Source organism: Ostrea edulis, chromosome 9 (genome assembly GCF_947568905.1).
Source record: "Ostrea edulis chromosome 9, xbOstEdul1.1, whole genome shotgun sequence".
Classification (NCBI taxonomy): domain Eukaryota; kingdom Metazoa; phylum Mollusca; class Bivalvia; order Ostreida; family Ostreidae; genus Ostrea; species Ostrea edulis.
Window position 1 is genome coordinate 64,135,098 of NC_079172.1, and position 24,936 is coordinate 64,160,033.

General features: G+C 34.9%; 1 protein-coding gene across 2 annotated transcripts; it reads right to left on the reverse strand.

Moving 5' to 3' along the window:
- Nucleotides 1-17,100: 17,100 nt before the first annotated feature.
- LOC125659776 (protein crumbs homolog 1-like) lies at nt 17,101-20,937 on the reverse strand. 2 transcript variants are annotated; one of them, XR_007364211.2, is made up of 6 exons: nt 20,352-20,937; nt 19,716-19,958; nt 19,281-19,599; nt 18,996-19,077; nt 18,624-18,808; nt 17,101-17,625 (listed from the first exon to the last, which is right to left on the reverse strand). XR_007364211.2 is itself a non-coding variant. In XM_048891558.2 (6 exons), exons 1-6 carry the CDS (start codon nt 20,425-20,427, stop codon nt 17,542-17,544), a joined length of 741 nt encoding a protein of 246 aa, XP_048747515.1. In that variant the 5' UTR covers nt 20,428-20,933; the 3' UTR covers nt 17,101-17,541. The 2 variants fall into 2 exon arrangements, 1 of the variants encoding a protein (XP_048747515.1); XM_048891558.2 differs by having other exon boundaries at nt 19,529-19,599; nt 20,352-20,933.
- Between the last annotated feature and the right edge of the window lie 3,999 nt (nt 20,938-24,936).

Here is a 24,936-nt window from a genome sequence, read left to right on the forward strand (position 1 = left end):
CATTTACAGATAAATCGCCATGGTATGTTAAATCTTCGTGTGCATCGAAGTCGTGTCGTGCTACGAAATCTGCAAGAAGAGATGCATTTGCGTGTAAGAGATGAAAAGACGCATACCTTATTTATCACCGTCAGCAACAATTCACATTATCAAACATTTAGGACAGTGTTAAATATCAGCACAAACCTCGACATATTTCCCCATACCAGCCAGGAAGGCATTTACAGACTCCAGATGGCACAGAAACCTGCAGACAGGTACCGCCATTTAAACATTCTTGGTGTGGATGAGAGCACCCTATGGTTTCACATGTAGGACCGACAGCGTAGAAGGGGCATGCACATTCGAAGGAAGAGCCCCTGACTTCACAGGTTCCACCATTCATGCACGGGTTTGAACTGCAGGGATCCAGGGATCCAACAACTACAAGGAAATCATATCTACAAATACATATACATAGTACTCCATTTATCTGATCAAGATATAGAGGTCACGATCGGGTGTGATCGGTCGACAGGGGATGCTTACTCCTCTGGGACTAGGAATATTATCTCACCACTGGTATATCCAGAGTTCCGTGTTTGCCCAACTCTCCATTTTGCATTTCTTATGAGAGTTATGAGATTGATTACTGTTCATTATCTTCACCTTTCATCATAATCGGGTTTTTTTAATTTGATTGAAAATACACTGCACATGTTTAAAAGAATTTTCACGTTTTTCAATTCAATATTTGCACAGCCATGGATAAAACAAAAGTCCACCACCCCCCCCCAAAAAAAAGACCAATGACTGTATTTGGCACATACTAATTGCAGCATCTAGCCTATGTGTCACAAGCAGTAAGCCGATCCCGAGGAGAAAACAAGGCGCACACAGACTCATTGTCGGCGATAGAGGAACGGATCCGAACACCAGGCGATAGAATGGGCCTTCCTTTTATAAGATGTAGCTGCACACGATACAACATCTCATCTAATTGTTTTTCAATATAATTTTGATTAGGATCTACATCGATCACGATGAAATGACTTAATGTTTTGTGTTATCGCTGTTTGATGGGTTGTAAGTGCGCAGGGGTGTGGGGTGTTACGTTTTGTACTGCTTGACAGAGCGTTATCAGAATATCTTTATTCACAATCTAATTTTATTATTATATAAAAGTCTTACAATTACTTCCCTCATATCTATGTATCTGTTAATCAGTGTACCTACGCAAAAAATTGTTACAGTTCAACTTTAAGATTGTACACTATTCATGATCGCCGAAATGAAAAGCAGTGTATGTAAATATTGTGTAAAAAGTAGCATGTACTAGCTACATATGTACATGGATTTGCACTTACATAGAAGAAAAGAACAACTTTCTGGAAAAAGTCACATTGTTATATTAATGTCCATTGGGTGTTTTTTTTCTTGGTTTTCTGTTTGTTGAAATGTTAAAATTTACAATTTGAACCTAAACTGTATTATCTATAATGTTGAAATTAACCTTCAGAGTTGACCTAATCAGTGTTCTTCCTATTTTAGCACCGCATTTGGCATGAAGTATGGCCTTGAAGTCCTTCAGGTACCTATGATATAGATGAAACCTTTTATAAAGACAGAATCAAACTGACACAATATTTTTTTCTTTGTTACCCTGTACTGATTCTTCAGCATCGTTGTTATCTTCACATTTTTCATCACACATTTCCTACACCACTGCGTTTGGTAATGGTTAAACGTTTTAGTTTGCTTTCCGTCCTTTCAATAAATTTCATTAAAATTGAAATGTGACCACCTTTAGGTGAAAAACGACAACTTTAGACTTATGCTTAGCGCTCAGGGCCGAAGCAATGGGGGTTCTTTAACGTGTCAACGCCTGCCGCCACACAGGGAATCCATTTTTAGGTCATATCCGAAGAACCGTAATTCTCACTTTTAAATACGGAGTGGCTAACAATGTCTGATGCGGCCATGGCACGAGTGGAACTCGAACTCACAACCTTCTGGTCATGAAGAGAACACTCTACCAATGAGCTACCGCGGCCGGTTTAAGCGCTAATTCATTACTGATGAAATAAAGTACCTGTAAATACATGACACATTATTGCTGTAAAAGTTAACTAAATATTCTTGGTCATAGATTGCCAATGCAACACAAATGGTTTTGTTCAGTCTTATCATCATCATCGCCATCATCATCATCATCATCATCGCCATCATCATCATCATCATCGCCATCATCATCATCATCATCTTTTTCTACTCCGTCTCTCCATGTGGAGAAACCGGTCACCGTAGCTCAGTGTTAGAGCGTTCCCTTCTTAACCAGGAGGTAGTGAGTTAGAGCTTCGCTCGTAATCTAAGACGCTAAGATAGGTAGTCATTGCTCCTTCGCCAAACGCTCGGCATTTAGAAGGGTTTTTTCGGATTTAACCTTAAAAACGATTAAGAACCCTCACTGCTACGGCCCTGAACTCTAATATGTGGTGCATCACCTACAGCTGGTGACGTCTCAATATGAGGGGGGAAAATTCGACGTCCCGTCGAGAATTTTTCACTCATATTAAGACGTAAAACAAATAACCAATCCATGTGGAGAATACGGGACTCTCGAGATACAGATCCACACTGTCTTTTATCGCGCGTTGAACAATATTGTATAGTATATGTCACTTCCGGATAACAACTAAGAAACAAGACTTCAATTGCAATCAAGTTCCTGCATTAAAATGCTATCTTTCAAAAAGGGAATCACTACAATCATTTATAGGAAAACGCATTTCATTAAATTATGTGAGTTGGCAGGGGAAATAAAAATCGAGGATATAGATATGAAAGACGATTATGCCGACATGGATAAGAAACATCTGCATTACACCAAGGTATTGAACATCACTAGTGACTTTGATCGTCAGCGTTCTTCCTCGTTTTACGACTGCGCATATCTCTTTGGTGATTGTCTGCTAGCAATACACTATTTAGTATTGATGTCTACTGAATACTATCACATGACCTCGGTGTATAAACATCAATTCTAATCGGTCATTTCGGTACATCCCGAAAGTTCCATATTGGGCCATGCATGATTCCTCTCCATTCGGTTCTGTCTTTGGTTTTTCAGACCGTTTCACATCACGAACTAAATATACACTCATGTACTTGTATTTTCAAAACTGAAATTCATTTTTTATTTTTCATGTTTTACATTCTGCTTTATTTTTGTTGGAATTCCCAGCCGTTGAAATAGACCGGGATTCAGTTCGTGATGTGAAACCGCCAGGAAAACCAAAGACAGAACAGAATGGAGAGGAATCATCCATGACCCAATACGAAACTTTCGGGATGTACAAAAGATTTTCATGTTTACGATGACCTGTAAAACACTTGATGTAACGTCAAGTGTATTTCAACTCAATGTTTTCACGTTCTTTTTCACAAGATGACCAGCCGGTTCCCAGCTGCGACAAAAGGGCGCTGTATCAATGTAGATTACGTAAAAAATACGGACACAGTCGCAAGACGAGCAAGTGACCGTAAGTATACAAAACAATGGCGCTGATTTGTCTCAGGAAATATATGAACATTATGCATTATTTGCTGTGTGTACACTATTCACTATTTCTTCTGTGTACATTGTTCACTATTTCTTGTGTGTACACTATTCACTATTTGTTTTGTGTAAACTGTTCACTATTTGTTGTATATACACTATTCACTATTAGTTGTGTGTACATTATTCACTATTAGTTATGTGTACATTATTCACTATTTGTTGTTTGTACACTGTTAACTATTTGTTGTGTGTACATTATTCACTATTTGTTGTGTGTACATTATTCACTATTTGTTGTGTGTACACTATACACTATTTGTTGTATGTACATCATTCACTATTTGTTGTGTGTACATTATTTGTTGTGTGTACACTATTCACTATTTGTTGTGTGTACATTATTCACTATTTGTTGTGTGTACACTATTCACTATTTGTTGTGTGTACATTATTCACTATTTGTTGTGTGTACACTATTCACTATGTGTTGTGTGTACATTATTTGTTGTGTGTACATTATTCACTATTTGTTGTGTGTACATTATTCACTATTTGTTGTGTGTACATTATTCACTGTTTGTTGTGTGTACACTATTCACTATTTGTTGTGTGTACATTATTCACTGTTTGTTGTATGTACATTATTCACTATTTGTTGTGTGTACATTATTCACTATTTGTTGTGTGTACACTATTCACTATTTGTTGTGTGTACACTATTCACTATTTGTTGTGTGTACATTATTCACTATTTGTTGTGTGTACACTATTCACTATTTGTTGTGTGTATACTATTCACTATTTGTTGTGTGTACATTATACACTATTTGTTGTGTGTACACTGTTCACTATTTGTTGTGTGTACACTATTCACTATTAGTTATGTGTACGTCGTTCACTATTTGTTGTATGTACATTATTCACTGTTTGTTGTGTGTACATTATTCACTATTTGTTGTGAGTGCATTATTCACTATTTGTTATGTGTACATTATTCACTATTTGTTGTGTGTACATTATTCACTGTTTGTTGTGTGTACACTGTTCACTATTTGTTGTGTGTACACTATTTGTTGTGTGTACACTATTCACTATTTGTTGTGTGTTCACTATTCACTATTTGTTGTGTGTACACTATTCACTATTTGTTGTGTGTACATTATTTACTATTTGTTGTGTGTACACTATTCACTATTTGTTGTGTGTACACTATTCACTATTTGTTGTGAGTGCATTATTCACTAATTGTTGTGTGTACATTATTCACTATTTGTTCTGAGTGCATTTTTCACTAGTTGTTGTATGTACACTATTCACTATTTGTTGTATGTACACTATTCACTATTTGTTGTGTGTACACTATTCACTATTTGTAGTGTGTACACTGTTCACTATTTGTTGTGTGTACACTATTCACTATTTGTTGTGTGTACACTATTCACTATTTGTTGTGTGTACACTATTCACTATTTGTTGTGTGTACATTATTAACTATTTGTTGTGTGTACATTTTTCACTATTTGTTGTGTGTACACTATTCACTATTTGTTGTGTGTACATTATTCACTATTAGTTGTGTGTACACTATTTGTTGTATGTACATTATTCACTATTTGTTGTGTGTACATTATTCACTATTTGTTGTGAGTGCATTATTCACTATTTGTTATGTGTACATTATTCACTATTTGTTGTGTGTACATTATTCACTATTTGTTGTGTGTACACTATACACTATTTGTTGTGTGTACACTGTTCACTATTTGTTGTGTGTACATTATTTACTATTTGTTGTGTGTACAGTATTTACTATTTGTTGTGTGTACACTATACACTATTTGTTGTGTGTACACTATTCACTATTTGTTGTGTGTACACTATTCACTATTTGTTGTGTGTACACTATTCACTATTTGTTGTGTGTACACTATTCACTATTTGTTGTGTGTACATTATTCACTATTTGTTGTGTGTACATTATTCACTATTTGTTGTGTGTACACTATTTGTTGTGTGTACAGTATTTACTATTTGTTGTGTGTACACTATTCACTATTTGTTGTGTGTACACTATTCACTATTTGTTGTGTGTACATTATTCACTATTTCTTGTGTGTACACTATTCACTATTTGTTGTGTGTACACTATTCACTATTTGTTGTGTGTACACTATTCACTATTTGTTGTGTGTACACTATTCACTATTTGTTGTGTGTACATTATTCACTATTTGTTGTGTGTACATTATTCACTATTTGTTGTGTGTACACTATTTGTTGTGTGTACATTATTCACTATTTGTTGTGTGTACACTATACACTATTTGTTGTATGTATATTATTCACTATTTGTTGTGTATACACTGTTCACTGTTAGTTGTCTGTATATCATTCACTATTAGTTGTATGTACACTATTCACTATTTGTTGTGTGTATATTATTCACTATTTGTTGTGTGTACACTATTCACTATTTGTTGTGTGTACATTATTCACTATTTGTTGTGTGTACATTATTCACTATTTGTTGTATGTACATTATTCACTATTTGTTGTGTGTACATTATTCACTATTTGTTGTGTGTACACTATTCACTATTTGTTGTGTGTACATTATTCACTATTAGTTGTGTGTACACTATTCACTATTTGTTGTGTGTACACTATTCACTATTTGTTGTGTGTACACTATTCACTATTTGTTATGTGTACACTATACACTATTTGTTGTGTGTACATTATTCACTATTTGTTGTGTGTACACTATACACTATTTGTTGTGTGTACATTATTCACTATTTGTTGTGTGTATATTATTCACTATTTGTTGTGTGTACATTATTCACTATTTGTTGTGTGTACACTATACACTATTTGTTGTGTGTACACTGTTCACTATTTGTTGTGTGTACACTATTCACTATTAGTTATGTGTACGTCGTTCACTATTTGTTGTATGTACATTATTCACTGTTTGTTGTGTGTACATTATTCACTATTTGTTGTGAGTGCATTATTCACTATTTCTTATGTGTACATTATTCACTATTTGTTGTGTGTACATTATTCACTGTTTGTTGTGTGTACACTGTTCACTATTTGTTGTATGTACACTGTTTGTTGTATGTACATTATTCACTCTTTGTTGTGTGTACACTGTTCACTATTTGTTGTGTGTACACTGTTCACTATTTGTTGTGTGTACACTGTTCACTATTTGTTGTGTGTACACTATTCACTATTTGTTGTGTGTACACTATTCACTATTAGTTGTGTGTACACTATTCACTATTTGTTGTGTGTACACTATTCACTATTTGTTGTGTGTACACTATTCACTATTTGTTATGTGTACACTATACACTATTTGTTGTGTGTACATTATTCACTATTTGTTGTGTGTACACTATACACTATTTGTTGTGTGTACATTATTCACTATTTGTTGTGTGTATATTATTCACTATTTGTTGTGTGTACATTATTCACTATTTGTTGTGTGTACACTATACACTATTTGTTGTGTGTACACTGTTCACTATTTGTTGTGTGTACACTATTCACTATTAGTTATGTGTACGTCGTTCACTATTTGTTGTATGTACATTATTCACTGTTTGTTGTGTGTACATTATTCACTATTTGTTGTGAGTGCATTATTCACTATTTCTTATGTGTACATTATTCACTATTTGTTGTGTGTACATTATTCACTGTTTGTTGTGTGTACACTGTTCACTATTTGTTGTATGTACACTGTTTGTTGTATGTACATTATTCACTCTTTGTTGTGTGTACACTGTTCACTATTTGTTGTGTGTACACTATTCACTATTTGTTGTATGTACATTATTCACTGTTTGTTGTGTGTACATTATTCACTATTTGTTGTGAGTGCATTATTCACTATTTCTTATGTGTACATTATTCACTATTTGTTGTGTGTACATTATTCACTGTTTGTTGTGTGTACACTGTTCACTATTTGTTGTATGTACACTGTTTGTTGTATGTACATTATTCACTCTTTGTTGTGTGTACACTGTTCACTATTTGTTGTGTGTACACTGTTCACTATTTGTTGTGTGTACACTGTTCACTATTTGTTGTGTGTACACTATTCACTATTAGTTATGTGTACGTCGTTCACTATTTGTTGTATGTACATTATTCACTGTTTGTTGTGTGTACATTATTCACTATTTGTTGTGAGTGCATTATTCACTATTTGTTATGTGTACATTATTCACTATTTGTTGTGTGTACATTATTCACTGTTTGTTGTGTGTACACTGTTCACTATTTGTTGTGTGTACACTATTTGTTGTGTGTACACTATTCACTATTTGTTGTGTGTTCACTATTCACTATTTGTTGTGTGTACACTATTCACTATTTGTTGTGTGTACATTATTTACTATTTGTTGTGTGTACACTATTCACTATTTGTTGTGTGTACACTATTCACTATTTGTTGTGAGTGCATTATTCACTAATTGTTGTGTGTACATTATTCACTATTTGTTGTGAGTGCATTTTTCACTAGTTGTTGTATGTACACTATTCACTATTTGTTGTATGTACACTATTCACTATTTGTTGTGTGTACACTATTCACTATTTGTAGTGTGTACACTGTTCACTATTTGTTGTGTGTACATTATTCACTATTTGTTGTGTGTACACTGTTCACTATTTGTTGTGTGTACACTATTCACTATTTGTTGTGTGTACACTATTCACTATTTGTTGTGTGTACACTATTCACTATTTGTTGTGTGTACATTATTAACTATTTGTTGTGTGTACATTTTTCACTATTTGTTGTGTGTACACTATTCACTATTTGTTGTGTGTACATTATTCACTATTAGTTGTGTGTACACTATTTGTTGTATGTACATTATTCACTATGTGTTGTGTGTACACTGTTTGTTGTGTGTACATTATTCACTATTAGTTGTGTGTACACTGTTCACTATTTGTTGTGTGTACATTATTTACTATTTGTTGTGTGTACAGTATTTACTATTTGTTGTGTGTACACTATACACTATTTGTTGTGTGTACATTATTCACTATTTGTTGTGTGTACACTATTTGTTGTATGTACAGTATTTACTATTTGTTGTGTGTACACTATTCACTATTTGTTGTGTGTACACTATTCACTATTTGTTGTGTGTACACTATTCACTATTTGTTGTGTGTACATTATTCACTATTTGTTGTGTGTACATTATTCACTATTTGTTGTGTGTACACTATTTGTTGTGTGTACAGTATTTACTATTTGTTGTGTGTACACTATTCACTATTTGTTGTGTGTACACTATTCACTATTTGTTGTGTGTACATTATTCACTATTTCTTGTGTGTACACTATTCACTATTTGTTGTGTGTACACTATTCACTATTTGTTGTGTGTACACTATTCACTATTTGTTGTGTGTACACTATTCACTATTTGTTGTGTGTACATTATTCACTATTTGTTGTGTGTACATTATTCACTATTTGTTGTGTGTACACTATTTGTTGCGTGTACATTATTCACTATTTGTTGTGTGTACACTATACACTATTTGTTGTATGTATATTATTCACTATTTGTTGTGTATACACTGTTCACTGTTAGTTGTGTGTATATCATTCACTATTAGTTGTATGTACACTATTCACTATTTGTTGTGTGTATATTATTCACTATTTGTTGTGTGTACACTATTCACTATTTGTTGTGTGTACATTATTCACTATTTGTTGTGTGTACATTATTCACTATTTGTTGTATGTACATTATTCACTATTTGTTGTGTGTACATTATTCACTATTTGTTGTGTGTACACTATTCACTATTTGTTGTGTGTACACTATTCACTATTAGTTGTGTGTACACTATTCACTATTTGTTGTGTGTACACTATTCACTATTTGTTGTGTGTACACTATTCACTATTTGTTATGTGTACACTATACACTATTTGTTGTGTGTACATTATTCACTATTTGTTGTGTGTACACTATACACTATTTGTTGTGTGTATATTATTCACTATTTGTTGTGTGTACATTATTCACTATTTGTTGTGTGTACACTATACACTATTTGTTGTGTGTACACTGTTCACTATTTGTTGTGTGTACACTATTCACTATTAGTTATGTGTACGTCGTTCACTATTTGTTGTATGTACATTATTCACTGTTTGTTGTGTGTACATTATTCACTATTTGTTGTGAGTGCATTATTCACTATTTCTTATGTGTACATTATTCACTATTTGTTGTGTGTACATTATTCACTGTTTGTTGTGTGTACACTGTTCACTATTTGTTGTATGTACACTGTTTGTTGTATGTACATTATTCACTCTTTGTTGTGTGTACACTGTTCACTATTTGTTGTGTGTACACTGTTCACTATTTGTTGTGTGTACACTGTTCACTATTTGTTGTGTGTACACTATTCACTATTTGTTGTGTGTACACTATTCACTATTAGTTGTGTGTACACTATTCACTATTTGTTGTGTGTACACTATTCACTATTTGTTGTGTGTACACTATTCACTATTTGTTATGTGTACACTATACACTATTTGTTGTGTGTACATTATTCACTATTTGTTGTGTGTACACTATACACTATTTGTTGTGTGTACATTATTCACTATTTGTTGTGTGTATATTATTCACTATTTGTTGTGTGTACATTATTCACTATTTGTTGTGTGTACACTATACACTATTTGTTGTGTGTACACTGTTCACTATTTGTTGTGTGTACACTATTCACTATTAGTTATGTGTACGTCGTTCACTATTTGTTGTATGTACATTATTCACTGTTTGTTGTGTGTACATTATTCACTATTTGTTGTGAGTGCATTATTCACTATTTCTTATGTGTACATTATTCACTATTTGTTGTGTGTACATTATTCACTGTTTGTTGTGTGTACACTGTTCACTATTTGTTGTATGTACACTGTTTGTTGTATGTACATTATTCACTCTTTGTTGTGTGTACACTGTTCACTATTTGTTGTGTGTACACTATTCACTATTTGTTGTATGTACATTATTCACTGTTTGTTGTGTGTACATTATTCACTATTTGTTGTGAGTGCATTATTCACTATTTCTTATGTGTACATTATTCACTATTTGTTGTGTGTACATTATTCACTGTTTGTTGTGTGTACACTGTTCACTATTTGTTGTATGTACACTGTTTGTTGTATGTACATTATTCACTATTTGTTGTATGTACATTATTCACTATTAGTTGTGTGTACATTATTCACTATTTGTTGTGTGTACATTATTCAATATTTGTTGTGTGTACACTATTCATTATTTGTTGTGTGTACATTGGTCACTATTTGGTGTGTGTACACTATTCACTATTTGTAGTGTGTACACTGTTCACTATTAGTTGTTTGTACACTATTCACTATTTGTTGTGTGTACATCATTCACTATTTGTTGTGTGTACACTATTTACTATTTGTTGTGTGTACATTATTCACTATTTTTTGTGTGTACATTATTCAGTATTTGTTGTGTGTACATTTTTCACTATTTGTTGTATGTACATTATGCACTATTTTGTTGTCTGTACACTATTCACTATTTGTTTTGTTTTTTGTACACTATTCACTATTAGTTGTGTGTACACTATTCACTATTTGTTGTGTGTACACTATTCACTATTTGTTGTTTTTACGTTGTTTACGTTTTTAATTTTGTCAGCCAAGTTAGTTCCAGAACAACAAGAAGTAGCGATAGTGGCATTTTATATTTACCAAAAGTTCGATCTGAATATTATAAATGGTCTTTTAAGGTATGCTCCACAATTTTATGGAATCAGTTTCCCGAGTCTGTCAGAAGCTGTGGTTCTATTACATATTTCAAATCAGTATATTTGCAGCATTATTACTCAACTAAGTTATATATAGGTATGATGTATATGTTTATTTTTTCGCCCAGTGATATCATGTGTATATTTTATGTATATATTTTATATTATCTTATCTATTTCTCTATTCTCTCATTTATCTGTCTGTGAATATGTTTTATACAGGACCACAATGTAAACTAGTCATTTGTTCTAATTGTGCTATCCTGTCTAAATAAAAAAAAATATTATCATTATTACTATTTGTTGTGTGTACACTATTCACTATTTGTGGTGTGTACACTGTTAACTATTGTTGTATGTAAACTGTTCACTATTTGTTGCATTCCTATTTGTTGGATTTTGACCAATCAGAGACAAAGACAAAATAAGAATTGAATCATTTTTGTATAATCTGGTTTGGTATGCGGATTATAAAGCGTAAACTGACCCAAACTAGGTTATACTCTTATAACTTGCCCCAGAATTAAAGTAATTCCTTATGTGTGCACTGTTCACTAGTTGTTGTGTGTACAATGTTCACAATCTACCATTGTATCTAGGAATAGAATCATTTTCAACGATAGCAGAGACAGGTTAAATACCTTAAATGTCCTGAGAATGCCTTATGATAATCTTTATAGACATATATCAATATGTTTGCATTATCAAGCGCGGAATAAAATCCTTCACAGGCGGCGCAGTGAGGACGCAGAGGCGTATCAGTTATGGCGATCCAACCACCATAAAGTATTTCAAATTTTGATTAAAAACATATCAGTTCCATGGTTTTTTTTTTTTTTTTGGGGTTTTTTTTACATATGACCAAACACCTTTGCAAGCCTATCAAAGATTTGTGATAGGCGACAAATATAGTCCTGTTAGTGTTCAATATCGTAACTCCTTTGCTTGTCTGAAAAGCTGGTATGATACGGTGGAGAACAATAAAAGTGGTTCCCAGCCCTACAACAAAATCACACGTAAAATAATGATTAATAAATGGTAAGGGTCAAGTTTATTTTGGGGGGGGGGGGGGCGTACTTAACAATAGGATTTCATACACCAATGTTGTACAGAAGAGCCATCATTCCATCAAGCAAAGTGAATAGAACGGCAGGTGTTGAATAATGATTTTGTTATGCATTACGAGGGAACAATTTAAGGAATTATTTTGTCAACAGCCTTGACTTGCCACTTTCTGTTATATCGATACGTGCAGGGCATCAACACAGCATAGCACTGATCAAAACGACCCTTCTTTGGGCGACAAGTGGAAATGTCTGAAACTGAATGTCATTAATACACCGTGCTTATAAAAGATCAAGTATAAATGATGTCATGATTGATTTGCTTCTACATTACGTCAACAGACAATTGGGTCCACATCATAATCGTACAAAACTTTACTCTGTTCCATTGATAGTTTTACATACTCTATTTCAAGAAGACACAGCTAGTCTATACTTGGATTTTCAACACCTGAATATAGACCAAACTCTGATTATGGATGTTGCCAATCACAGATTCTTTAAACCAACAACACGGGCCATGGATTATATTCATTCCAAATTATGCCGCCATTTCCTTAAGCTTAAATCTACAAGCCGTCAATATCAGCAACATTCTTCGTCAAAAGATAGGTCAGTCGTGTATTCCTTATTTCAAGTTCAAGTCTACACCCAATATTTCCTACAAATATACTTCTACTATTGCATCCACAATTTTTGATTAAAAAGAAACTGTGCTGTCCCTCGATATAGACCATCTTAAACTTAATCTACCTACGTGTTCTTCTTCTTTTTCATCTTCTTTCAACTATAGTCCAGCTGGTCATGACATTACTGGTGATGTCGATATACAATATAGTTTGAAATGAGGACCTCAAATCACTTATTCTAAAATGTCCTATAAACAGAGAACCTCGGTCTTTCAATTGGCGACAAAACTTCATCTTCATTGTGAATTCTGTCGAAGATTATGCCAGACGATGGGCTGAATATGAAAAAGAAGAACTTGATACATTGTCAGAATGGGTTAAAAGCATAAGAAGAATATGAAAATCCCGTATTAGACATATTAAAAACAAAAATACGTATCATATATCCTTCTGTGTTTAGTAAACCAGAAGTGATGGAAGAAGTAGATAGGTTGTATTGGGAATAAGTTTTGGTTCCAGCTGACAAAGCTTGAAACAACATAGTATTTGTATGTAGGGCTCCTTATTACAACTGTATTTTAAAAGAACTTGGCATTTATTCCACTTTTGGTAATTGTACTTATACTCCAAATGCCCTTTCAAATGATTAAACTCTTCAAAACCATGCTTTAGGTTTAGATACATTTAATATTCCAGTCAATGGGTCGAATGAATATGTGTTACCGTACCCATAATGGATTCCTAAACTACATAAAAACCCTTACAAACAACAATACATTGCTGGATCTAGTAAGTGCTCTACAAGGCCCTATCTTTGCTCCTCGTGAAAATACTAACAGCTGTGAAGGAGAAACTTCAAACTTGCTGTGCAACTACATATGCCACAAGTTGTGTTAATCAAATGTGGATGCTAAAAAAATATAAAGAACTTTTAGTAAACTTGAAATCGCCAAACTTTTCCCAAATCAATAACATTAAAATTTATTACTTTCAACACTTTACACAACCATTCACGATCAATTAAAGACTAGACTTTTTGACATCATAGACAGTTGTTTCTTCAACAAAAATCGAAAACGGAAATATTCATATCTAGTGACCAGTCATACAAAAAATTACTTTCTTAAACACCACTCTGATTCCAAAAACAAGTACTTTGAAGTTGAAATAAAAATGGTAGAGTTCCTCACTGACAATATCGTCGTGGTTTTTTGTGATCAGGTCTTCCAACAGTCTGTTGGAATTCCCATGGGCATGTGCTACTTTGTAAGCTGACCTGTTTTTATATTCATATGAAGCAGAATTTATTTAAAAACTTCTACGTGAAAAGAACAAATCTCTTGTTGTGGCCTTCAATTCGACATTTAGATATATCTACGACGTGTTGTCTGTTAACAATAATAACCTTTTTTCATATGTCGATTCGATATGTCCCTGTGAGCTCGAAATAAAAGACACCACAGAGTCGCCCACTTCTGCTTCAGACTTTGATATTCTATTGAAAATAGACATCAACGGCAAAGTGACAACTCAACTGTGTGACAAACAGAATGATTTCAGCTTCTTATATATATGTAGCAATATTCCATTATCACCTGCATATGGTGTTTATATCTCTCAACTGATTCGATACGTAAGAGCTTGTTCTGTGTATGGTCGGTTTTCAAATCGAGGCAGGCTACTGACAAACAAGTTGATGGTACAAAGGTTTCAACAGTTTCGATTAAAGTAATCATTTTGCAAATTTTTTGGTCGTTATAACAATCTAGTTGGCTATCACAACCTATCATTGGGTCAAATGCTATCTGACGTGTTTAAATATCGATTGTTACACCGTTTTTGGCACACTGATTTTGACTACGGATAACTCCGTTTACCTGATCAGGATATACGGCTCAGGGCGGGTGTGACCGGTCAACAGGGGATGCTTACTCCTCCTAGTCACCTGATCCCACCTCTGGTGTGTTCAGTGGTCTGTGTTGCTCAACTATCTATTTTGAATTGCTTATAGCAGTTATGAGATTGATCACTGTTCGTTATCTTCACCTTTTATACACTGAATGTTTAATGACCAGTGTTTTAAATTAGAACCATACTAGATTGAGAAAATGTTTAATAACCAGTACTTAAAATGAGAACTGTACTAAATCAAAGGTGAAGATAACGAATAGTAATCAATGTCATAACACTAATACAAAATAGAGAGTTGGGCAAACACAGACCTCTGGACACACCAGAGGTGGGATCAGGTGCCTAGGAGGAGTAAGCATCTCCTGTCGACCGGTCACACCTGCCGTGATCTCTATATCTTGATATGGTAAACGGATTTATCTGTAGTCAAAATCAGTGTACCAAGAACGTCCTAACAATCGATATGAAACATGTCAGACAGCATTTAACCCAATGATAGGTTGTATTGGCAAACTAGATCGTCATAATGACCATAAGATTTGCGAAATGCTGACTTTAAACGAGACTATTGAAACCCCTGCTCCATCAACTTGTTTGTCGGTAGTCTGTCTCGATTTAAAACACTGATCACATGCAGAACAAGTTCTTGCGTATCGAATCAGTTGAGAGATATAAACACCATATGCAGGTGAGGATGGAAAATTGCAATATAAATATGGAAAGTTGACGATATATTGAACCTTTACCTATGTTGTGGTCAAAGTTGCTAGCCAATTTTTCTTTTGGTGTAAAAGGGGGGAAAAGAGTTATCAATATTCCCTCTAAGAAAGTTTTGTTTCGGATAGTGCAGGTTTAAGATGGCTGCTGTTCGCTCTCAGAATTTATTTCCTGTGAAACATTGCTGCGTTTGTTAAGATTTAGCTTTATATTTTATATTTCAGGATAAACGAAGAGAGATTGAGATTAATTTGGAAGAAATAGATAGGAGGCTTTCAGATCTGGATAGGAGTGAAATTCTTCGTTAAGGCACAAAAAGAAAAACATTCTTTTGGAGTCGTTCTCGAGTTTTTGAGAGCATCACCAGAGTCATCAGTGATATTCGTAGGGTTTATAGTTTGGAAAGAATTAAAGGGGAAGACTATAGTTCATGCTATTGATTGTGAAAGGTTAAGTTTAAGGGGTGATTTTGAATACGGTTGCCCTAAACCGCTTGCTTCAGGGACAGTAAAAGGTTTCATTCAACACTTGATTAATATATTTCATGATTATGGTCGGATTAGAACAAGGAATCTGATGTCTAGGACCGGAAACCCGACAGCATTTTCCCTCGTGTAAAATAATACATTAAATTGGTAAGGGAGGATCGGGCTAAGGCTCGTGTATTGCCAAAACAGGCTAAACCAATTTACTTATCTAAAGTAAAAACAATTGCTTTGTTTATAGGTAGGGAATTAAGTAAATCTGATTTATCACTTAGAGAAATATTTGTTTTAGCTCGGGATCAGGCATTAATAAAAGTTCAGGTGTTTGCAGGCAATAGGGTCAGTGCTTTATCTATGGTAGTTTCTCAGGAAGTTAAGGTTTTAGAGGATGGTTCGGATTTGGTATTTTAGTATACATTTGGTAAAACATTGAGGGGTGAGAAAGGGAAGAATAACTCTTTTGTAATCAAAATGTGTGAAGACCAAGTGGTTTGCCCCAGTCAAAGGTTTGTTGAATTATTTCGTGTTCGCCAAGAAATTTAATGTTGATCTGTCAAAGGGATATTTGTTTTGAATAGTGTCCGAGAATGGAATGGTTGTGGAAAAAATATGAGTTATTCTGTGGCTTATGAGAGGCTGTTATACTATCAGCTTTGGGCATTTCTGAGGGTGAGACACCTCACAGCGCAAATTACGATGGCTCTGTCTGGTTCAACTGAGAATGCAGATCAGGTAATGAGGCATATAGGGTGGTTCGGTGAATTAAACGCGGTATACTATTGTAGAATGCATACAAAGATTGTTGCATAACAATTATCGGAATCTGTATCTGAAGGAGATCTTGTTAAAATATATTTCAAGGAAAAATCAGACTACAATTCTGATGAAACTACAAAGAAAGCATTTTATTGTTTAATAGAAAATATATAAATTATCAAAGTACTTCAAATATTAAAAATTAACCAGTTTATGGTGACAAAATAGCTAGAATAATGAACCCTATTCGGTTCTAATATGCATACAGCTTTGGTAGTGCTCGTATGTTCAAAATCTAACATGTTTTTAACCCCGGATTCTGATACATATTTGTGACCACAATACTCCTATTCAAGATTTACTTTTATCTTTACATATTCTAAGGGCCATGTTGTGGGGTTTGTGAATCAAGTTCTTTAATGAACTGAGTAAATATTTGCATATTTAATCTTGATCTAAAAAAAAAGATATATACTTATTTGTGTAAAATTTTACATCAGAGCATGTAAATTATCAGTACACCTTGTCAAGAGACAAAGAAATACCAAATTAATAGTGTTTTAATCCATCTATTGGGCTGTTCTACAGTCTCCTGATTCAATAACAATGTCATCTATTGCAAGTGTTGTATCAACTGTGGATCCCTTGATGACCTGAAAAGTAAGTGATATCAAATATTAGAATTTTGTTGTGTTTTTTTTTTTACGTCTCATCGCAAACTCAGAGGCCACCATCTCTACGTGAAGTGTCCTAGATATTGACCTGTGCATGCGCCAATCGCCAAATGCTCGATATTTCAAAGTGAGAATCACGGGTCTTTTGGATATGACTTTAACAATGCACGTCTCAAATCACGGCAGGCGTTGGTACGTTAAAAAACCCTCAATGCTACGGCCCTGAGCACTAAATAGATTCACCCTAAACAGCTTCATTGACAGCTGGAAACGTACGCGCATGGGTCATGGATAATGCAATTTTACAGCATATTAGTATATATTAAGCAAAATAGATGACAGAAAACTAAAAATCATCATCATGGAGTTAACAAAAATGCCATGATCATAGTTCGAATTTCCTCTATTGTCTTTAATAACATTATTCATGACCAGAACGCAGATACAGAGGGGGGGGGGGGGGTAAAACAAACACTACTAATTTAAATTCCGCTAGTATATTTCCTGTATATTTCACTTTACAATGAAAGTAGATGATACTGGAGACACAGGTAAACATTAAAACATCTGTGTTATCATTACATCAATAACAAATCTAACGTAGCTTCATTGATCAATCGCCCCGCATGCGGAAGGCCGGGGTTCGAATCCCAGTCGCGACAAACCTAAGTTGTTAAAACAGGTAGTGACAGTTCCATCGCCAAACACTCGTCATCAGGTGTGAATGTCACGGGTCCTCGGATATAACCTTAAAAAGAGATCCCCGTGTCACAGTAGGTGTGGCAAGCTAAAGAGCCACCACTGCTTCATGGCCGTAAGTGCCGAACATAGGCCTAAATTTGAAGCCCTTCCCCGGTCTTGGTGACGTCTCCAAATGAGTGAAATATTCTCGAGCGAGACATTAAGCAAGATATAATAATTGACCAATTTTATAACATCAGATTCTAATTGAATTGAAAGAAATCTAGCTGACTTACGAGAACAGAGTCTCTTGATGGGTTCACTGGTGTCTGGATGAAGTGCCATTTTCCGGTAGCGAGGCCCGAGACAACGCTATTCCAGATTGGGATATGTACATTCAAAAGGTTTAATTGCCAAAAAAAATCCAACCTAGCATCCTCAGTCACGGCTATGAATGTGAAACTCAGACAAAGGTCGTTTCCTGAAAATACAAAATTCAGTTCCTAGAAATACAAATTCAGACAAAAGGGGTTTCCTAGAGATACAAAATTCAGACAAACGAGGTTTCCTTGAAATGAATAACATGAAAATAGTATATCACATATCTATACTTGTATTTCGTCATCATCGTAATTGATACAAAATACATGACAACAGGGGGCATTTACCATCCAGTCCAACATAGTCGTGAGTGAGGGTGAACTCTTTTGTTTGGGAGATAACTCCGTACCGGTTATGATTTTCAGTATTCTAAAACAGAAAAAGTTCTAAGTAAAACAACTTTACTAAGAGAGAGAGAGAGAGAGAGAGAGAGAGAGAGAGAGAGAGAGAGAGAGAGAGAGAGAGATTCTAACTACACTGTACAGGAATAATGAATGTAACACCCTGTACTTATGCCGGCGACAATATCACTATTGAACAGGGTGATGTGAGAAGAGTACAGAGAACCTTACATGTCATGACGTCACGACTTCATGAAATGACACAAACAGTAGTTTGTATAACTTTTCCATGGAGACTTTTCGGTTGACCCTCTTTTCCGTATCGTGTAATATATAAACAAAAGAAAGAATTTAAGCTGTCAGTTTCTATCTCTAAGTGGATGCGGATACATAAGAGTATACGATCAAAATCTGATCGAGTAGTCCAATGTAAACATATTCCGATTCACATCATACCTCTTCGATCTAATGCACTATACCTCATTTACAGATAAATCGCCATGATATGTTAAATCTTCGTGGGTATCAAAGTCGTGTCGTGCTACGAAATCTGCAAGAAGAAATGCATTTACGTGTAGAAGGGATGAAAAGACGCATACCTTATTTATCACCATCAGCAACAATTAACTTCAAACATCCAGGACAGTGTTAAATATCAGCACAAACCTCGACATATCTCGCCATACCAGCCAGGAAGGCATTTACAGACTCCAGAGGGCACAGAGACCCGAAGACAGGTACCGCCATTTAAACAGTCTTGGTGTGGATAAGAGCACCCTCTAGCTATGTTTTCACAGGTAGGACCGATAGCGTAGTATGGACACGCGCATTTGAAGGAAGCGCCCCTGACTTCACAGGTCCCACCATTCACGCAAGGATTTGAACTGCAAGGATCCAGGGATCCGACAACTGTAAGGAAAACATGTCTACGAATATATCTCGGCAAACTGATTTTGACTGCGGATTACTCCGTTTACCTGATCAAGATATAGGGCTCACGGCCGGGTGTGATTGATCGACAGGGGATGCTTACTCTTCTAGGACTAGGCATCTCATTCCATCACTGGTATATCCAGAGGTCCGTGTTTGCCCAACTCTCTATTTTGTATTTCTTATTAGAGTTATGAGATTGATCACTGTTCGTTATCTTCACCTTTCATCATAATCTTTTTTTCATTTGATTGAAACTACACATTGCATATGGTTAAAAGAATTTCCACGTTTTTCAATTCAATATTTGCACAGCCATGAATAATACAAAAGTATCCCCCCAAAAGACCAATGACTGTATTTAGTACATACCATTCGCAGCATCTACCCTATGTATCACAAGCAGTACGCCGATCCCGAGGAGAAAACAAGGCGCACACAGACTCATTGTCGGCGATAGAGGAGCGGATACGGTCACCAGGCTATAGAATGGGCCTTCCTTTTATAAGATGTAGCTGCACACGACACAAGATCCCATCTAATTGTTTTTCAATATAATTTTGATTAGGATCTACATCGATGACGATGAAATGACGACGTTTTGTATTATCGCTGTTTAATGGGTTTTAAGTGTGCAGGGGTGTGGAGTGTTGCGTTTTGTACTGGTTGACAGAGCGTTATCAGAATATCTTTATTCACAATCTAATTTTATTATTATATAAAACTCTTACAATTACTTCCCTCATATCTATGTATCTGTTAATCAGTGTACCTACGCAAAAAAGTTTTACAGTTCAACTTTAAGATTGTACACTATTCATGATCGCCGAAATGAAAAGCAGTGTATGTAAATACTGTGTAAAAAGTAGTATGTATAATATGTACTAACTACATCTGCAAAAGATAAAAGAAAGGAACAATTTTCTGAAGAAAAAAAGTCACATTGTTATATTAATCAACGTTCCTTTGGGTTTTTCTGGGGGGGGGGGGGGGGGTGTTGTTGTTGTTTTGTTTTTTTGGGTTGTTTTTTTTTCGTTTTGTATATGTTTGAATTTTCAAAATTTACAATTTGAACCTAAAATATATTATTTATAATGTTGACCTAAACAGTGTTCTTCCTATTTTAGCACCGAATTTGGCATGAAGTTTGACCGTGAAGTCCTCCAGCTACCTGTAATATAGGTAAGCCTTTTGTAAAGACAGAAACAAACTGACACAAACTGACACAATGTTATTTTCTGTTGTTACCCTGTACTGATTCTTCATCATCGTTGTTATCTTCACCTTTTTCATCACACATCTCCTATACCACTACGTTTGGTAATGGTTAAACGTTTTAGATTGTTTGTTTGCTTTCCGTCCTTTCGATAAATTTCATTGATATTGAGGTCAACTTTAGACCTATGTTTTACGCTCAGGCCCGTAGCAGTGAGAGTTCTTTAAGGTGTCAACGCCTACCGCAACACAGGGAATCCATTTTAGGTCATATACGAAGAACCGTAATTCTCACTTTTAAATACCGAGTGGCTAACAATGTCTGACGCGGCCATTGCACGAGCGGAACTCGAACTCACAACCTTCTGGTCATGAAGCGAACGCTCTACCACTGAGCTACCGCGGCCGGTCTAAGCGCTAATTCATTGGTTTAAATTATATTTGTTAAATGAAGCATTACATGACACATACAAACAGTTGCAAAATTAACAGGATTCGGAAACAAGTGCTAGCACTTATATAAATCCGTCTCCTATTTTACATTAATAAATCAGAATCGTGTTATGGTTATGGCAATAACATACGTATGCGATTCGTCATTTACATGTACATACAAAATAACGATAAAACAATGGTGATGATAATGTGATAATGTGTAATATGTCAACATCATTTAGAACATTTCCCCCTATAATAGCTCTAAAACTTCATTGTTATTTCGGATTTCAAACATTTCGGTTGAGCATCACTGAAGAGACATTATTTGTCGAAATGCGCATCTGGTGCATCAAAATTGGTACAGTATAAGTTTTACATTATGACCCCTGAGTCGAGGCCTCTGCTGGTGGACTGTTAGTCTCCGAGGATCTCTACAGCCCGGTAGCTAAATACTTAGTTACTAGCTTGAAAATACGGATGTATATTTAATTGCTGTTATAAAATTTAGAAATTCATTTCAAAATTAAGGATTATATCCCTCACTCATAGCTCTTATCCTTAGATGAATTCGACTCCACTTTTTTAGCACACTGTTTTCCCCTATAATAGCTCTAAAACTTCATTGTTATTTCGGATTTCAAACATTTCGGTTGAGCATCACTGAAGAGATATTATTTGTCGAAATGCGCATTTGGTGCATCAAAATTGGTACCGTATAAGTTTTATAATACGAAGGGTAAATATTAGAATGCAAGCTAAAGTATTGCTGATATTTTTTTAGGGTACAGCAAATCTTTTACTTTGAATAATAAATTTATGTACTGATTGAAAATAGTTATGTTTTCAGATACTGATAAGCGTGAATTTCCAAAAAAAACAAAGTATTTGTGTTACTGTTACACAATTGTGTTAGATTTAAAAGATACCTGGCCCTGAGTTGATGGTACAATGGGCATTCTAAGAGATATTGTTTGCTGTCTTCTACTTCACCATATAAGCATAAAGGACTGTCGACAATATTTTTGTGAATAAATGATAATTTAATGAACTGGAATTCATTTGTAGACGTGCATGTAAAATCTGAGCTTGTTGTGAACCTGTGAGAAAGCATGGCGAAGGGGATTTAATATTTATGTTCAAATGCCTTTTGAGATTGATATTGAGGGTTTGTTTTTCACATCGTCAGGAAGACTATTCCACAGAGAGATACTACTGGGCAGAAATGAATTTTTGTATTGGGTGGTTTTACATTTGGTTTGTAAAATATTGTCAGCTTGTCTTGTGTTATGCGAGTAGGATTCATATATTTTAGGAGGAACAAGATTACATAAGTACTCGGGAACTAGGTCGTGGACATTTTGTGAAATTGGATAATTTTATGTTTTTTCCTTCTGCTTTCAAGTGGTTCCCAACCCAATTCTTTATAAAGATTGAGTATATTTGTTAGTTTTGTACCCCCAGTTATGATTCTGACTGCTTCTTGATTAAGACGTTCGATTTTATAATCAAGTTCAGTAGAAATATTATCCCATATTACGTCAGCATATTTAAGAATAGGTCTGACCATGACCCATTTTAGGAAAATGTAACGCGCCTAGATGTCCGGATGAGTAGTTTGTGCTCGTTTGTTGCTTATTATTAATGATTCTGTTTTAGAGGGATTAAAGTTAACGAGCCATTTCCTAGACCACAAATGAATCTTTTGAAGATCGCAGTTAAGGGTATCACTAGCTCTTTGCGGGTTGTCAACGACAATATATAGAGTAGTATCATCAGCAAATAATCTAATGGTACATTTTATGTCAAGGATAATGTCATTAATGTAAATGAGAAAAAGTAGAGGTCCTAAAACTGAACCTTGTGTAACTCCAGCATTAATTTTAACCCATTTAGATGTTTTGGAGTTGATAACTACCCTTTGTCTTCTATTGGATATATAGTCTTCTAACCAAGATAAAAATTTACCTGAGAAACCTGTCTGATGTAATTTGAATATTAATCCCCGATGTCAGACCCTATCGAATGCTTTACTGATATCGCGAAAGACTGCTCTTACTTCTTTTCCCTGGTCAATAGCTTTACCAATATCGTTAGAAATATCCAAAAGTTGATTCACAGTGGAATGGCCTTTAATAAAACCCGACTGATTCTTGCATAGGATTTGGATTTCGTATATATAACTGATCATAGGATTATAAGCACATTTTTGTATTCCTTTCCCAATTATAGTAATTAAAGAAATTGGCCTATAATTGGTTATTTCGTTTTTACAGTCTTTTTTATGAATTGGAATAACATTTGCTTTACTCCACATATCTGGATAGACAAAAGATGTTATTGATTTATTGAAAATTGTTGCTAAGGGATAGCTAAAAATTCTAGAAGCTTCTTTTAGTATTCTTGGGTTAACGAGGTCTGGACCTATGGCTTTGCTTGTGTCTAAGGAACAAAGAATATCTTCTATCTCAGCTCTGGAAATCTGTATATCAATTCATTAATGATGGAATAAAGCACCTGTGTATTCATGACACATTATTGCTGTAAAAGTGAACTAAATATTCTTGGTCATAGATTGCCAATGTAACACAAATTGTTTCTGTTCAGTCTTATCATCATCGTCGTCATCATCATCTTCTTCTGCTCCGTCTCTCTAGAGAAACCGATCACCGTCAGTGGTAGAGCGTCTCTTTTTTAACCAGGAGGTAGTGAGTTAGAGCCTCGTTCGTAATCTAAGACGTTAAGATAGGTAGTGATTGCTCCTTCGCCAAACGCTCAGCATTTAGAAGTGAGAATCACAGGTTTTTCGGATTTAACCTTAAAAACGATAAAGAACCCTCACTGCCACGGTCCTGGACTCTAATGTGTGGTGCATCACCTACAGCTGGTGACGTCTCAATATGAGTGAAATCAATTCGACGTCCCGTCGAGAATTTTTCACTCATATTAAGACGTAAAACAAACAACTAATCCATGTGGAGAATACGGGACTTTCGAGATACAGATCCACACTGTCTTTTATCGCGCGTTGAACAATATTGTATGGTATATGTCACTTCCGGATAACAATAACAACTAAGAAACAAGACTTCAATTGCAATCAAGTTCCTGCCGTAAAATGCTATCTTCCGAAAACGGAATCACAACGATCATTTATAGGAAAACGCATTTGATTAAATTCTGTGAGTTGGCGAGGGAAATAAAACTCGAGGGCCTAGATATTAAAGACGATTATGCCGACATGGATGAGAAACGGAGAACTTCTATCTGTTTTACATCCAGGTACTGAGCACCAATAGTGACATGG